Source organism: Pezoporus flaviventris, unplaced genomic scaffold, assembly GCF_033815535.1.
Source record: "Pezoporus flaviventris isolate CSIRO_AGI_PZ_B2104156 unplaced genomic scaffold, CSIRO_AGI_Pfla_v1 ptg000007l, whole genome shotgun sequence".
Taxonomy (NCBI): domain Eukaryota; kingdom Metazoa; phylum Chordata; class Aves; order Psittaciformes; family Psittacidae; genus Pezoporus; species Pezoporus flaviventris.
The window spans coordinates 62,071,287-62,089,084 of NW_026892555.1; the positions used below are offsets into that span (position 1 = coordinate 62,071,287).

At 42.2% G+C, this 17,798-nt stretch overlaps 2 protein-coding genes across 7 annotated transcripts in view; one reads left to right on the plus strand and one right to left on the minus strand.

Moving 5' to 3' along the window:
- Window positions 1–3,341, plus strand: part of INVS (inversin) — an 85,155-nt gene extending 81,814 nt beyond the window's left edge. For 3 of the 4 annotated variants that reach the window (XM_061448967.1, XM_061448969.1, XM_061448970.1), the window contains one exon: window positions 2,477–3,341. In XM_061448967.1, the coding sequence (XP_061304951.1) occupies window positions 2,477–2,592 (116 nt within the window). In that variant the 3' untranslated portion in view covers window positions 2,593–3,341. Of the gene's footprint in view, window positions 1–1,187; window positions 2,210–2,476 lie in introns of those variants that run through there. The other variant, XM_061448968.1, reaches the window with a different exon arrangement.
- Window positions 3,342–3,587: 246 nt separating this feature from the next.
- TEX10 (testis expressed 10) overlaps window positions 3,588–17,798 on the minus strand; it is a 49,767-nt gene continuing 35,556 nt past the window's right edge. For all 3 annotated transcript variants that reach the window (XM_061448971.1, XM_061448972.1, XM_061448973.1), the window contains 4 exons: window positions 8,058–8,138; window positions 6,446–6,627; window positions 5,004–5,214; window positions 3,588–3,822 (listed from right to left, as the gene is read on the minus strand). In XM_061448971.1, the coding sequence (XP_061304955.1) occupies window positions 3,709–3,822; window positions 5,004–5,214; window positions 6,446–6,627; window positions 8,058–8,138 (588 nt within the window). In that variant the 3' untranslated portion in view covers window positions 3,588–3,708. The remainder of the gene's footprint in view (window positions 3,823–5,003; window positions 5,215–6,445; window positions 6,628–8,057; window positions 8,139–17,798) is intronic.

Consider the following 17,798-nt stretch of genomic DNA (forward strand, 5'->3'; position numbering starts at 1 on the left):
ACTGGGTGTCTGTGCTGTGTACAGAGCCTCAATTACTGCATAACTTTGACTTTCATAAGTTGTAAAGCTTTAGCAAAATCATGCATTTATTTCCTGCTTAACTCAAGCCATAGAGTCATTACCAGGTCTTCCTTAGGAAAGCCTTAGTTCTGCCTGCCACTGAAATTTTGGGTATGTATCTGGTCTTGGGGCAGTGGGGCTGGCACAACCAGGACTGTCAAGCTGTGCAGACAGACAGGAGATCTACACCATGTACAACAGAATAGCACCAAAGGATGGCGAGTGTGAAAATATTATCAAGGTCATTAAAAGGCTGGAACTATCATGCATGTGGCATTAATTGGCAGCTACCTAAAACTGAAGAGTACATGGCCACCTCTCCTACTACTTCTTTACAAAATGCCATTTTTAAGAGTGTAATTACACTTATTAGGGTATGGGAGCTATAGTAACATTAGCACTTCATCACATGAAGGCCCACTTGGCCTTCATGGTTGTATCACAGCTAGTTCAGAGGCAGGCCATGGGTAACTAGCAACAAAGGAGATGCTTCAAGGAAACGGTAGTTCAGGTAGTTTGCAAAGGGCTGTAAAATACATTTTCTCCTTTACTAATTTAACAAAGGTCTGAAGTCAGAAGGCAATCCAACACTGACTTAGCCTTGTTTGTTAGAAGTGTAGGGAGTTTCTGCCTCACTATGAGACGGCGGCTTTTTTCTTCCACTGTTTGAAAACTGTTTTAATTAAGCAGCACAACCAGGCAGGTGTTTGGTTGCCACCTCTTCATGCAGATAAGAATCTAAATTTTAGAAGAGCTTTAGCAAATAATGCTTCTTTTCGTTCAGGTTCTCGGGACAACATCTCCCTGTCTCCTGAAATAAAAAGGCTTTCTTCTGAGGTTTGAGTGTCCTTTGCTTTCATAACTTGGTGACGAATAGGATAGTGATAGGAACTCTGCCCAGTTCCTTTAGAACACTACCTACTTTCATTCACCTAATAGGAGCTCAGGGAACTTTAGCCCTTAAAGACAATAACATGTTTTTCATCTGACCGCCTTTGTGCATGACAACATGACGCTTGTTGGAAAAGTTCAGAGCTGTCAGTGGTGAATGCCAGATACTCCGTGCCTGACGTAGGTGCCTGGAGTAGGTCAGAATGGACTGTTCAGTCTCATTCTCTCTCTTGCAGAAGGTACAGCTGGGAAGGTGAAGACTGGCTGTCAGTCCTGGTTTGAATGTTCATATAGCTAGTGGGAAAAGTGCCGCGACACATATGTAACAGGGACAGACACCAGACACCAAACTCCATGACCTTTCTGGCATAAGCAGACCCAGCACTTTGGAGGGGAGGACATGCAGAAGGTGCACAAAGGAAATGTACAAATAAGTCGGGGTGGGGGGGGGGGGGGGCGGCAGAAGGAGACAAGCAGAAAAGGGCTGTGCAAATAGGGACAGAATTGTTACAATTAGCTTGTTTTGGACCCTGAAAGTTGTTCCTTTTTAAACATCATTTTATTAAATCGGTGCCTTTTGTCAGTTCAGTAAATGGCATTTAAAGAAGTGCTCTGCAGCAGGCCAGACAGCTGTGTCTAGGGTTTTTTTTTGTTTCACTGTGAACATTAAAGTGTGTGTAGAGTTGTAAAGGAGGAGGCTTTGCAATTCTCTGCATCAGAAAGATGTTCTTAGAGCGTGCTGGGCGCGCCCCTCACTGAAACGCTCAGATTTGCACTTTGGCGGGACCCTGACTGGAAAGGGATAAAGCACCAAAATGTTTGCATCCCACCTCCACAAAACTGGGGAAGGAGAACACACACAGTATTACGCACATTAAATGAAAACACTGAGTGAGTCCAGATATTCAGCCAGGATCAGAACTGAAGAGAAGGGTCAGCTAGCATTCATTTTTGGTTCTAGTAATTCAGAGCTTTAGCCCTAGACCAATTTCCCATACCTTCTAGAAATGACCCAGGACCTAATGTGGTTAAATACTGCTCAACAAAAAAAATCCCTTGCTGCTCTTCAGCAAGCTCAGCCACGAGCATTGTGTTAGTGACTGAGCCATCAGCCAGGAAACCCTCCTTCATTTATGCGGGTAAATCTCATGTTGCTTTCAGTTATTATAGGCTGCTCTGAACACCCGCAGTAGGATTCTACGTAAGCTGTACCAAGCGCCACAGAAAATAAACTCCACTTACAGATAATCAACAGCAAGATGCCAGGACAAATGCATCTGTCCCAGCCCTGCCAGTGTTCAAGACCAGGATGGAGCAACCTGGTCTAGTGTGAGGTGTCCCTGCCCATGGCAGGGGGGGTTGGAACTAGATGACGTTTAAGGTCCCTTCCAACCCAAACCATTTGATGGATTCTATGATTCTTCTCCTGCTGCACTCACTGTTTCTGAGATCTAGAACACTGTGTAGATTAAACTGCTTTGTACCCACTAGAGTTTCTCACCAAACCCGTTTTGTTCTTTTTCAGTAAACAACCTACAGTGTGTTAATTTGCTGGAGAACATGGGGAAGTCAAAACAATTTTCATACAACATGAGGCCAACCACAGCTGCAAAAACAAAAAACACAAGACTCAAGCACTAAGCAAAGCTGAATGTTTGGAATTTAAAAAGCATATTCCAGTACAACCATTACCTTTCATCATGTGCAAGTCATCTACAACATATTAAACTTGAACTTGCTGTTTTGTATTATCCCAGCATTACAGGCCACACAGACACCTAAGGCGTTGGGACTCATTTTGAGTACAAATCAGTTTTTAAATGCAACTGTTATTTATTTACTGACAGGATGAAATCTGAATTGCATTGGGAAACAGAAACTGAAGTGCTGAGCCCAGCTCTACAGAGGAACTGCAGGGGCTCCCAAAGTCTTCCACTGCCAAAAAATAATTTTGAATGTGTTCATCAAACACAGTTTCAAAGGAGAGGGAAACTGTACTGAAGAAGTAACAGTTCTGAAAGACAAGCACAGAAGAACAGTCTTCATTCTCTACTTTGGTACTGAAGACACAATCATTTCTCAGCTAGCTATGGATTTGGAAGGAAAAGTAGAGATGTCGACAAAAAACAGTAAATAAATGGCTTTCCACAGCCTATAGGAATTGTTAGGGTGATGTTTTCTATCACTGAGATTATCACCAGTTTTTTCTATATCAATAACTGGCTTTATACCTGCACAGAAAGATGGTTTATGAAAAGCAAGAAAAGATGGGACGTATTCTACAAGAAACCTTGTTCTTGTAATAGCTTTGGAGCTGCCAGCATACAGTATTTACCTTGCACAAAGTATTTAAAACTAGGAGCTGAGCACTAATAAAATGATGTTACTCTGGTTTCCATGTAAATTGTTTTCTGTCTTTTCTTCTAGCTGGCATTACAGAATTCTAATCAATTAATACGATGTTTTGAAGTAACAAGATGAGTGAAGTCAACGTAAGTCTGTTTTGCTGCAAGCGCTTAAATGTTGAGAGGACTGGATCTTCTTTCACTCCCCTCACTGTGGACAGTGCATCTACTAAACTAGCTTCCAGCAGCAGCATCTGCTTGCTGGAAAAGAAAGGCAGCAGAGGGGCGCAGTTCTCTGGAAAATTTTTATTCTGTTTCACTTACAAAAAAAATGGACAAGCTTTGTTCCAACATCTCCCATTCAAAACTAAATAGAAGTAAATGCTTTACAGTAAATGCAGTTCGACCTCTTTTAATACACGGTGTTGACAGGGCCGGGCCCCTGGGGATGAGAAGCAAGGTAGATGTTGAAACAGTAATGGAGGTCTGTCAGCCACTGCTCTTGAACTTCCCCACTCTTCAGGGTCTAGAAGGAAGGGGAAAGAAGGTAAAACTCCAAGTCACCACCAGCACATGCAAAGCCTGGCTTTGTACAGTTAGTGAGGTGTACTGTGCAGGGTACAAGATGGCCTTGTCCACCCGCACACGGCCACCTTACTCTCATTTATACATTTCAACAAGGTATGTCTGGTAAAGCTGAAATTATGAAGTGTTACTACTCAGTTATGAAGTGTGTGAATTACACCAGCTGCCACTTCCTTACCTGTAATTACAGTGGCTTCCTTACTTCCTTACCCCAATCCTGCAATTTATACTCAACTGAAATGCAAATGAGGAGGTTCTACTACAGCAGGAGAGCTCAGAGCCCCAGTCTGTAAGAGAACTGTTGCCAACAGACCAGTGTAGCCCACAGCGCTGTCATTCACTCTCCTCAGCACTGTAAGTGGTTAAAAAAGCCCCACTGCCACCACACGCAACCCACCTGCAGTGGGACATCACAAGAACATTTTCAGCACTAAAGGAAACCAACCCCCTCAGTCTCTGGTACCTTGCACCTACTCTTACGTCTGCTTTCACCACCAGTGAGGTTATGTTTTTCTTTCAAAAGCTACTAATGAATACCCATGGCTCACTTATTCAAACCTGTGTGATGTACAAACTCTCCGCACTCAAACTCACAAGAGCTTTGTGCAAAGACAGTTTCAGATGTTTTTTCTGAAGAGAGAAGGGACTGGAACAGTCCCCAAACCAGCAGGATGCAGCAGACACAGGAACAGATGTGCTGGGGTTTGCAGTATTTGAAAGGGAATATATTTTACACTATATATATTTAAGGGAGTTTGTCTGATTTAATAACATCTTTGTACACCTACGTATCCTTGCTCCCATCATCACAGAAAACTAGCTCCTTGTTTTGGGACAGCTCACTCGCAGATGGGCCAGGCAGGTAAGCTACTCCCAGTCAGTTTGTTAGGAAGGTATCTGCTTTCCCAGGCCCTGGGCTGGGCACACGCTAAACTTCGTAACAGCCTTTGTCTGTGCAATAAGCACAGGAGCTCAGACAGCCATCTACACAGCCCAGGCTCCTAAGGCAGACAGAAGACAATCATAATGTGTGTTCTGCTAAACATCTGTTCCGGCCTTTGCAAGAATTATTAAACATAAACATCAGGTGTGTAGTCTCTGAGAAACAATGACGTTTCCTACCATGATGTCCTTGATAATCTGCTGCACCAGGAATTCATTTGTGATCATATGGCTCCTGAGCTGACCATGTTGCATGAGTAAGCGAAGCAACTGAGCAACCACGGGCAGCTCTTCCCGACAGATCCTGCTCACTTGCAGGCTCTGCAGCATCAGCCTCAGCAAGCGCGGCAGAAGTGCTAACGCAGAAATACATGATCCCCACAGCATATCCCTGGCAGCGAGAGAGAACAAAGGGTTAAACCACTGAGGACAGGTATTCCTTTCAAGCGTGTCTCTGTGAGCTCGCCTCACAGCTGTACAAGGGTACAGCTGAGCACAGGAGGTTCCATGTGAACATCAGGAAAAATTTCTTTACTGTGAGAGTGACAGAGCACTGGAACAGGTTGCCCATGGGGGTTGTGGAGTCTCCTACATTGGAGATATTCAAGGCCCGCCTGGACAAGTTCCTGTGTGATGTACTCTAGGTTACCCTGCTCTTGCAGGGGGGTTGGACTAGATGATCTTTTGAGGTCCCTTCCAACCCTTGGGATTCTGTGATTCTGTGAAGGGTGCTGCTCTCAATTCAGTTGTGCCAACTGCCTTCACCAGTATTAGCACCCAAGCAGAGGATTTGTACCAGGAAACGCTAAACTTGAAAACATCCCAAAATCATGGACAGCAGTGAGACAAACTGGAGGCCCTGCCCCGGAGCTACAAATGTTACTGAAGCTCTTGCACAGTGGACCTGCTGCTTGGTGCAGCTGGGAAGATGGCTCTGTTCAGGTACACCCCAGTGCTCATTTAACACTCATAAGAAATCACACAACTGAACCAGGCATGTGTGATCTGTAGGTCATTAAACACCATCAGTGAAGGAGGACTCCAGCTTTAAAAACTGGTCTTACATTTTAAGTAAGCTTTGAACAACGCTGCTGTGTATGGAACAAGTTAGAGGAAAAACCTGAAGTTTAAACTGTTTAAAGACATTTCCGTTATACAGGTAAATAAACTTACTTACGTCTGCTAGCTGTAGCTTTGGGGGTTTTAAATCAAATGGATTTGTGGTCTACAAAGCAGACTACAACCTCAGAAGTTGTCTTAAAACTGAAATATGCAGTCAGTTAAGAGCACAAGTTTACAAAACCAAATCCTCTGCATGTTGCTTTTCAATGTACTAATGAAACTAAAGGCTAAAGCTAACGATTAGAAAGGTGTATATTTATACCTTAAAGTCAGGATGTCCTGACATCTACCTAGAACAACCTGAGGTGAAACCTCCTTCAGTTGATGTTTTAAATAATTCCAGCTAACTTTGCAGCCTTTTCTCTTAAATCCGAGTACCGTTTTGAAGCAAGCAAAAAAGAGATGGCAAAAAACCCTGCGAGGATGGGAGGGGATGTCCTTTCATTTTACACCTCTGAATACTTGTGGGCATAATGCAGAGATCACAAAAGCAGCGTTACCTTTTCTGTAAGTGTTCTGCATCCTCTTTGTCTAAAGTGAGTAGGAAGTACAGGAGACTGTAACAACAAGAGGCTAAGAACTTGTGCAGGGTTTCACTCAGGATGCAAGCTTGATCCAAGAGCTTATTTATGGCACACAGAACAGATCCAGCTGTGCTATCGGGTATTACAACCAATCCAACCTGTATTAAAACAAACAAAATGACCCCCACATTCATCACTTTATACACAAGGGGTTTTGCTGGTTAGGATGGAGCCCGGCTTTCCTGGAGATGGCTCAACTGCTGCATGCCCATAGGAAGAAGTGAATGAATTCCTCACTTTGCTTAGCTTGCACTCACAGCTTTTTCTTTACCTATTAACTATGTCTTTACGTTAATCCATGAGAACTTTTCCAGTTCTCTTTCCCATCCTGTTGGAGGGAGTCAGCAAGCAGCTGCATGGAGCTTAGTTGTTGGCTGGGGTTAAACAACAACAGTATCATCAGTTGTAAGAGACAGAAGATAAAGAACAATGATGGGTTCAGACTTTTAAATACTTCCAATATAAGACTAGGTATTTCAATGCCACAAGTGCAGATCACTGTCCCAGGCTGACCCTGCACCAGCCAGCTGCAGGAGGAGAAGGACGGCATTCCTGTGTGACAGAACATGGACTGCAACTGTCACCGAGAACCTGCTGAATGCTACAGGACACTCAAACACTAAATAATAAATCAAATAAAGATGTTCCTGACAAACCACACACAGGAAGTTATGACAGTGAGCAGATGGATGTCTGCATACAAAGAAGCATCCTGAAGATCGAATCAGCCAACACTGCTGAAGAAAACTGCCAGCCAGCGAGTCTGGGAGATGATGTGAACAAAGACATTTCAATTTATATAAATCAGGTACAGATGGGACTGCTCAAGTTCCCACAGAGGATGTTGCCTTTCTTCCCTCTGAGGTGTCATCATCCAGTTAGAGCCCTGGGGCAGCAATCCCATCAACTGTAAAAAGCCACTTAACTGCTTGCTCTCAGAACAGTGTAGTAGAACACAGAAGCTGATCCGTAGGCTGTGATTTAAGTCAACACTCGCCCTCAAAAATCCTGACTGCAGTTAAAGCTAAATCCCTCTCCATGGAAGCTTTGCTGTAGTGGTTTTTCAGAACGGCTCCGTACAGGGAGCTGCAGGCACCTGTTAGCTCCAGAACCATCATGACAAGAGGACAGACAGGACTCCCCCTCAGCAGGCAGCATCACAGGTAACTGCAAGTTCTGTTACACAGCTCTGGCTTTGCCATCCCCACCCTCAGTGTTTAGAATCAGGAGAAGACAGACTGTGAAACCCATCCAAGGCTGCTAGTTGCTCTTTCAAAAACCAAAGCCTTTCATTTAGGGCTGACCCAGCTTGAGAACAAGCTGAACTATTCACAGATCAGAGCAAAAGAAATTCATTTAAGTTTGGATACTGACAGTTATGAGATACCCTTTAAAACTCTGCTAATCTTGTCAAAAACTTTTGAAAATGCTGAAATTATACACAAAGTATATGGATAAGTGTATTTGGGGAGAGACTGCTACAACACTGATCACATGAAAGTGATAGAAAAGACAAAATGGTACTTACCAGATATTTACAGATGCCAGTCTGGAGAATGTCAAAACACTGACTCTGTGAAGGTATAGTGGACAAGCTGTGACAGATCATCTGTTTTAATAAAACAAAGTTATATTTAAGCACTCTAAATGCAACCAGCAATCATTCACTGTGTTGTCATACTTTGCTGACAGACCTAAATACCTATGGGGACGCACAGCAGCTTTGTCTCAAAACACTCTTATACACTGTAAAGAGTCAGTAACATTGCCAACATAAATTGTTCCGTGTTTAAGGAGATGACAGCTTATACCATTAGCTTGTTTGTTAGTGCCTTTCTTCATTTTACCTATGTGCTAGAAGGAGAAGGCCAAAAATATTCTATCCAGCTACAGCACCACACCAAGCCTCCATGTGCCTTTCCTTGGAGCTGAAGAACTGCAGAAAATAACTTCACAAGTAACTTTATCAAGCATGAAACAATCGCATGAAACGGGACAGAAAAATAACAAAGAAGAAAGTAGCAAAGATCCATTTCTGACTTCTTTTTCTCTACACTGCCAAGAACATCCCATTCAAAGATGATACAAAACGTAATACTACAGAGGGAGATCGTGTTTTATGAGCTGCCAAAAACTGGTGCTTGTATAACCATCAGCCACTAGCAAACTGTAATACCTGCCCAGGGGCATGATGGGAAGAGGGCTTTAAGAAACAAAACAAAAACAATACCCAAGACTCAGATCTTCTTTTCTTGGTAAAAAAAATACCCAGGCCAGAATGGCAGGGCAGCAAAAGAGTTGTCCAAGACCCCAAAAATTGCTGTATAGCTCCTAGATAGGATAGAGAAACACGAGCTCTAGCAGCTCTGCTAGCAAGCTGTACTACAATCCTCAGCAGATGGCTTTCTCAATTCCTCTTCCCATCTCTTCCAATAATTTGTGAACGAGTCAGAGAGCCTGGATGACCTCCCTCTGTTCACATTCCCTGTTTATCCCACCAGAGTGTCAGCTGAAGCCTCTGGAAAGCAACATGCACAGTGTGTGTGTTAAACCATGAGCAGTCGTGGTGTCCTCCTAAGGAGAAGGAAGATGGAAGAATCAATACACGAGGAATAAAACCTTCTACTTGTGCTTAATGGAACCGGAAAGAGAACAGCAAGAGCTGGCATTTGAGGCAGGGAAGAATTTAAGATAATGGCAAACAATAAGCTTATTTTTGATACTGTACCTCTATTTAATAATGAAATAATATTGCTGTAACTGTATACTCCATCCTATATCTCGTAGTGCTGCTGTATGCCGCACTTTGAAAATGATGAAATAGTATGAACTCTAGAATATTCCCAAGAAAAGCACTCAAAGCATCTGCATGTTTGCAGTGTTGAGGAACGAAGTCAAGCTGAGGCAGAGGTTACTGCTGGGGACTGTCACGTCAAGGACAAACTGACACCAATGTGCCCTAGTATTTTAATGAGCAACACTTAATACAGAAGTTAAGGCTACACTGATGAAACCTGTCAGCTGACAGAGCAGAGTTGAGAAACCCTGCCAAGACGGGAGAACTGGACTAACCTATAGAAAAGATCACATGGGTTTGACGAGTAACATACAGAACCAATTCAGTGAATCAAAAGCAGGAGGTCACACGCTTGGAGACTCATGGAAACCTGTGCATGCAGCTAGAAGGCTTAACGGTTGAAACATGAGGAGAAAATGCTGTGCATAACAGCTGGCCACAAGGTGGTGATGAAACAACCATGGAACGGGTAAAATGTCACTTTAGGATGGAAAACCAATCACAATGGGAGTTACCAGACAGAACACCGATCGCCTGTTCAACACTACTGCATAAGACCCTCCCTAGACTGTTTCATTTCTGTCCTACTGTGCAAAACCAGGAGTCACTCAGTTTCAAGACAGGTAAATTCAAACTGAACAGACATAGAAAAAACGCACAAAGAACAGAAACTCTGTTGTACAGGTGTCAACGGAAAGAACTTAACCTACCGAGGCTGGCACAACTGTATCTGAGAAGAGATATTATCATCACCTACAACTGCAACAAAGAGGTGAAAACCACTGCAGCAGAACAGACATAACCAACCAGCAACAAAAAATAATGATGATCACAACTGGCTAGGAATGCAGATGAGGGGGAAATTAGGAAGGATGGACACAAAAGGGGAAAAGCAGGAGATATTTGTTGCTCATAAAATAGAGGTTAGGAAGTTTATAAACGGGGTATATGCCATGTGCTTGTGAGCACATGACACTAGGCACAATATACTAGAGATCCCTTCTGATTCAACACATACTCACAAGAGGTCAACAAATTAAAGACATTGAAGGCAAACCCACCAGGCCAACCCAGCAAACTAAGGTTTCATCATTAACAAAACCATCATTACTATTTCACCCTTAGGACTATGTCCTAGAACAGGCCTACCAGTCCATCAAGGTTCTCCTTGAAATGAGAAGTTGTAGGAGCATCTCATAACAGGTACAATTCACTGACACTCAGGCTCTCCCAGAACTGGCAAGGAAAAACAGGGATCGTACCATTGGAGAACAGCACACTTGCTTAGAAGGGCTGTGGTAAAGTGCAAGTTAATTTTTCAAGCTTTCAGATCTTTCTGACCCCCAAAATAGCAGAACCATTGCCTACAACCAGTTCTATTTTCCTACAATTAAGTGGGAGTGGCAATCCTTTTCAATTCCATAAATTAAATCCTGCTTGAAATGGTTTTCATTACAAATGCCTGTTATAAAAAGTGAAACTGAAACGTTATTAGACATGGAAATGAAAAGCAAAGAAAACTTAATTATCACATGAAAATTAGTATTTTTCCTGACAATTCATTTTCCTGAGGCAAGGGTTTGCATGATGTTTAATTTCCATAATAAAATGTCACAGCTGATTCATTACTTTACATTTGATTAGCATTTATCACATTTTTGGTGCATTCGTAGATTAGTTTTGGACCAAAGCCAGAGTTTTTCAGAGTCTTCCTGAAGTGAATGGACAGAGAACAAGCACTGCTGATTGTAGGTGGTTTATATCTTTTGGAGACAAGTCTAACAGGTTTGGTTTAGGTTTAGAGGGGTTGGGTCTTTGGGGTTGTTATCACCTTAATTTTGTTGATGTTCACTTGAATAAATTCAGCCAAAGAAAAGCATTCTCTTAAACACAGGGATTACCTATCAGTGTTATGCAGCAAATACTACAGGCTATGTTATCCACTGTCAGTTATTCAAACCAAACCTTATTGATCAGACAAGCCCAACAACCCATCCTAGCACTGAGCCACACAACTGTAACAGCAGGTTCTCTACTAGGGCTTCAGGAAATCGTTACTACACAGGCCTCCCTGCCTGCCCTACTGAAGACATACTTCAACAGTAGCCAGGTAAAATGGGAATAAAACCCAAAAGGCTGGGAAGGCAGCCCAGGAGCATTCCCTGGGGCTTTCTGGAGATACTGAAACCACAGAGTATTTTAATCTAGTCTAGTTAAAAGCATTTTTACTGCTGAGAACCAACCTAACTGAATATTAGTCTCCTGCGTTGGAGATATTCAAGGCCTGCCTGGACAAGTTCCTGTGTGATGTACTCTAGGTTACCCTGCTCTTGCAGGAGGGTTGGACTAGATGATCTTTTGAGGTCCCTGCCAACCCTTAGGATTCTGTGAATATTAATCCAAACAGGCTTTCCTCAGCTGTAACATACAACCAGAGGAATCCATCAGTTTTAAACTGCTTATGTGTAAGATGCTCTCAACTCCAAATGCTGGAGTTGGGGTGACCCGAGGAAGCCAAGGTCTCAGTCTGTGCTCTCGTGGCAACAGGAACACACACAAATGATGAACCAAGAGTACCGTTTTGCCATTATTTAACTGTTCTCACTCCCTAAATCACTCAATGCTTCCTCCCCATATCGTGACAGAATTTTGACTCGAAAAGCTTCGAGGGAAATATTCTACCAGTAACTCTCCAGGGAAACCCTGCACATTATTTCAAACTTCATCATGCTGCAAAGTACTCTTTTTCAAAGAAAATACTCACCTTGCTCTGAAGACACACACAAGTGTGAGGACAGAGCAAGCAGGAAAGATAATGGATCAAGTATTTTAGGAAGCCACTCAGTGGAGTCCAACCAAAGACAGCTCTGACTCCAAGAGAAGGGACTTTCTTAAACAAGTAAGTTGGCACCCACCAGACACTACACCCTAACTTTACATTTTTCAATGCGCATCCAAATCCACCTCAAACACAGGTAACTGAAATGTAACAGGCTGTTCGCAGTCAATTCTAAATCCCTTGTGAAATAAATGACTGCTTTGAGCAGGACTCTATCCAGCGTAACATGTTCCTGCAGAGCGTAGAAAACGAGAAGTTTTCAGGTGATGGGGCAGGCAATGAAGCTTGCCGTCTGAAGCTGGGCCAGCTTCCCCCGAAGCACCCTCGCTTATCAGACACTACTCCCTTGACAGGTGCTGCTTCTCTTTCTGAAATAAATTGATTTGACAGGGCAATATTAACAGTGCCCTGAGTTGTTGAGAAAGCTGCGTACAAGAGATCTTTGTTCATCTGCCTTGGCTAAGCTCACAGGGGCGGATGTGAAAGGTATTCCTGATTCAGTGACTCCAGAAAAAAAAACAAGAAAACAACAACACAGAAAACCCCACATGAAACCCACACACAGCAACAATAAACCAAACCAAAATCTAGGTTAAGTAAAAAAGCAAGACAGAGGAACAGAGTCTGCAAAAGAACATTACAGAGGTCGGAAACAGGGGGGCAAAAAAACCCATGAGTCTTACTTTACATTCAGGGCAGCAAGACTGGAAGACAGAAACTTGATTAAGACTTACAAATGCTTAAGAACATATATCGTGTCCTGCATCGTGATGGAGGATGCGTTTCTAAAGACTTAGAAGGATTACAAAACACACTTAATGCCCAATTACTGGCTTGGAAACAGGGTAATTGCAGCATACAGACTTATCTTGCAATTGCTGAACTGTGCTGATTGCCTATCTGCAGGCTCCTTGGCTGTAGCACGCAGCCTGATGTTACACCTGTACTGAGAGTCAACTAAACCAAGTGAAGTTATCTTTATTTGCTCCTGGACACACACAGGAGTGGTAATCACCACTGCTCACCTCCCGTGCAACAATCTGATCATGTGTTTAAACCCGAGTTGCAGCAAGATTTAGTGCCGAGGGTAGAGAACCACGTGCTAGAGACAATCCTAGAGTATAACTAAGCAACAAGATTTTCTGAAAACATTATTCTTTTGTCTGCAAAATCCAATATAATGCTCAACAGGGAATGTGCTATCAGGGAGCAAACAAAGCTGTACCTGAGAAACAGCAAAGGCCTGGTTCTCAGAGCCACCTTACAAAATTCAAACAAAGGACGCCATAAAATATCTTTGCTACCCAAGCAGCTTTTGTTTCATCCTCTGCAGCCATAAGAAGCCCTTCTTTCACAGCTCTGCAGCTTCCTTACAGCTATAAAATATCACCACCCATGCAGATGCCTCCTCATCAGACCATGTGCAGGAGAATGCATCTCGCGTACAAGTCTCCAAATTCACCTGCATGCCTGCTGCCCAAATAAAAAAGGCTTGAAAACACAGAAACCTGCACACTTAGGAAGCTAACTTTTGTCCCACAAAGCCTGTCTTTTTGAGCAAATTTAGTTTAGCTATCAGAAGCCAAAACCTGAATATACAGCATAACGTACAGTAACTGTGGAGATGTTAATTCACATCTGTTACACACAGTGACATGTGAGCTCCCAGCTATGTCACAAGATACATAAGATACACTGGAAGATCAGGTTAGGTTTCTTGGGAGTTTGTGTTTTGGTGTTTAGGTTTTCTTAGGTTGTTTGGGTTTTTTTGGTTTGGGTTTGAGGCGTTTTTTTGTGGGGTGGAGGTGGTGTCATTCAATTCTTTATTTTTTATGTCTTAAGAAAATGATGGAAGAGATCTTTGAAAGTGAGCCTCATTCATTTTAGGAGGCATTAAATTACATAATTTCTCTTCTGTTTCTTTGAGATTTGCACTGTTTTTCAAGAAAAAATATTCTCATTTCTAAACATGAAGCTTGGATACAAGGTGGTTTTACGAAACACTGACAGGTTTATAGAGTTTTTTAATCCTCCTTAGAGGTTAACAATTACAGCATGGTTCTCATTTAGGAAGGATACTATTTACCCTCAGGTGCTTTTTCTCCCCAGTGTAAATCTAACCTGGAAATCTCAATAAAGACAAGCTGAAATCTTACAGGAACTTCAACTCAACATCTAAGGTTTTAGAATTTAGTAGGTTGTGGAAGTGTTAATCTCTGCTTGAAGTTAAGCTACAGCGCTGCAACACCACTTCTTCCTTCTCAAGGCAAACATCTTTGAAAGACTCTTAATTTACATACACTCACTTGCGATCTTTATTGATGTGTTGTAATTTTTCATAGCACATCACTGCAGATACAGCTTTTCCAAGCCTATTTCACTTAGAAGACTTCTCAGGTTTTGACACAAATTAAGGCATTACATGTATCCCAAGGTTTTAGAATTCAAGACTGCTTTTAAAAGCAGCTAACCTTCCCTAGTGCTTGCTCTTATATCTTCAGTTTCTGAGGAGTATTTTATCGCTTCAGGTTACCCATACGCTCAGTATAACTCCAGAATCTTGACTTCGAGCAGAACCTTCAAATTATCATTTGCTTTCCCCCTCCAAGATGTTCAAGCATCACACACATCAAATATTACAACAGAAATTATCATGTATACATGGTTGCCTTGTTAAACTGTTCATTTCTGTCGGCGCTATTTCACTCGATACTAGCCGAGCAATTCAATTACAGGGGAGTGAACAATATTACCAACAAACACTATAGGCACAGTTAAAATGAGCGAAGGCTAAAGCCTCTTCCCTAAGGCTGCAACCATTTATTCTGGAGCCCCATTTATTTCAGCTACAGGGGTGTGATTTTAAATAATTGGCTTTAATAAGGCAGAAGTCATTTTAAGTAGAAGTTGCTCAAGAAAAAGAAACCAGGCTTTCCACATTTAACATATCTTTTAGACAAAATATGAAGATTAACTTCTACAGCTACACAAAACAGCGTTTAAAGGGACACTTAAGCATTGCTCCTTAAGTACAAATCACCAGTATCTAAAAGCTTCCACAAAACAACTCCAAACATGGCTTCAGATTTACCACTATCCAGACAAAAACCAAAATTACATCAAAACAGCTTTTGTTACAAAGCACATAATATCATTAATACCCATCAGAAAAGCATGTTTGGCCTTTTCAACAATTATGGTTAGCCATGCGCTACCACACCAAATGCACTAGTTACATGAACACTCCTGAAGTCCAAACTGCCACTTGAAAATGCCTCAACTTATTCTTACGTTTACATAACTAGCTCTTTCTCCACAGGCACACCTTTCTTCTCTGGCATGCATACATTATACAATACTATTCCCTCTATTCATTACGACAAGAAATACACACCACTCACTGCACAGTATAGCTAGCTAGCGACAGAAAGCTGGGACTGCCTTCCTCTGGGTTTGAAAATAAAGCCAAGCAGCAAGTAATAAAGCCAACAAACTATGGCCTCCTAGAGTCATGGCTGCGACCCTTCATCCCTTGCCCTTCTTCAGCACCATAACCCCAGCTACTCTGGCCTCATAAACCCCCTGACAACCCAGTTCAGAGTGATGCCCATGCAGGCTGGACAGCTGGCTGCTGCCAAGCAGGATGCAGAAACAGAGTTAAGAACTGCCTTACGCTAATCTAGAGGGTTTTTCTTCTATGTGCTTCTTTTCATAGCGCTTACAGGCAATGAGTATTTGCAACTTTATTCTTTTAGCAGAGAGCCAAAAACTAGCCAGTGGTTTAAACAGAACTAGTGGTGGAAGAGAAGAAAGAGGAAGATAGATGGAATAATAAGAATCTGATCACGAGCCTCATTTATTCCTAGGAAACGAGGCTGTCAAATCCTAATTCCATCAGTTCCTTATTTATTTTCATTTACAAGAAAATATTTTTCCATTACAATGAAACCCTGTATTACAACTACTCGATGAGAACTCTCATGAAAGAGCAATCAAAGTAGAGGTCTGGACGCTACCTGCTCTGCAGCCAACAGAGGGCTGCTCTCTCACCACTAGGGATTTTTAAGTACTACAAATACTTTGCTTAACATTACAGCATCACCATAAACTTCCTCATCCCGTAAGGAAAAGCATGAAAGATTCAACATACAGAAGCTGCACCACTCAGTTCCACCAAAAGCATGACTAATTCAAGCTGGGGTTTATGATTTCCTGTAGCACTTCTTTATTTAAAAGAAAGAATTTTCACCCACAGCTAAAAATAGCCTGATTTCAAAATTGTGACACACCTTGAACTTGCAAGAAAGTGGTTTCCAAACGTACCTCCCTCAAACTCAATGCACACAGGTAGAGCCATCATATGACACTGTCTTTCAAGACATCCTAGAAGATCTTGATCTGTCGGCAATTTTCTTCTCCTCAGAGGCTGCTGCTCTGAGTTTCGGGGGGTTTGTGGCTGTTCAGTTTATTTTCTTTTGAGAGAAGAGGTGCCTGCGGAACACCCAGCAGAAACTACCTGCTCTACTAGAAGTATTCCTGTGAAATTTCTGACTGCCTCCAGTACTGATCCCTACATTACTAGCAACTTGCTTCTAACTGGACTTTGCACTACCGATCACAACCCTTTGGCCTGGCCATTCAGGCAGCTTTCAATCCACTTCCCTATTTATGTTTGTCAGCATGCTGACAAGGATGTTACATGATACAGTATCAAAAACCTTACCCAAGTCAAGATAAACTGCTCTCACAAGCTAGTCACCTTGCTGCAGAAGGCTAGCAGGTTGGTTGAGCACAATCTGCCCTTGATAAATCCTTGCTGATTATTCCTGATCATATGCTAGGTGCATCTGATAAAGTTTCTAGTGAACTGGGTCGTATCTCCAACTATGAACATGCTTGTGAGGAGAAGCCTCCAACCTCCTTCTCAAGCTTAGAGGTAAGGAGCAGTCCAAAACTCCCTTTTGTTAGGAGTATAAAAAATGAGATGGGCCTAGAAGGTCTCATCAGTCTTCAGATCTTTGACATGTGGGATTATTGTTCCTATTTTCCCTTTCACAATCTTAGTCTCCAGAAAAGACTTCAGGCTCATAACTGCAGAAGTAACGCAATGCTTAGAGGATGTCCAAATGCTCTTTCACTACTAAGCAGGCATACCCAGCTTTTTGCTTAATGTCTGCCATCCAGTTCTGCAAACCTGAGAGAGCACCTTGGGTCTTTCCCAAGAAAAGGTACTTTAACAAAAGCAAGTTTCAAATTTCTGAAAATACTGACTCTCCTTCATGTCACCAAAACGCTGGAAAGATTGTGGTAGGAGAAGTAAATCAAACTTGCAACCAGGTACCAAAGGCACAAACAAGCTATCTACAATCAAACTACTTCACTGCCACTAAGTGAATTCACATGGGAGTTTCTAATCCCAGTAAATTTGTATTAAATAAGCACCAGCAGTTATTCTGAATAATCACCAATGCCAAAATTATTCTAAATAATCACCAATGCCATTACTTCCAGGTTAAAATCTCATTTAATGCAAGCGCTTTTCAATTAACAGTGGGATTTCTTCTCAAAAAGCTCTTTATGGTTAGTAATTTTACACTTAATGTACTTTTAAAAGCCAAAACATATTGCTGGTC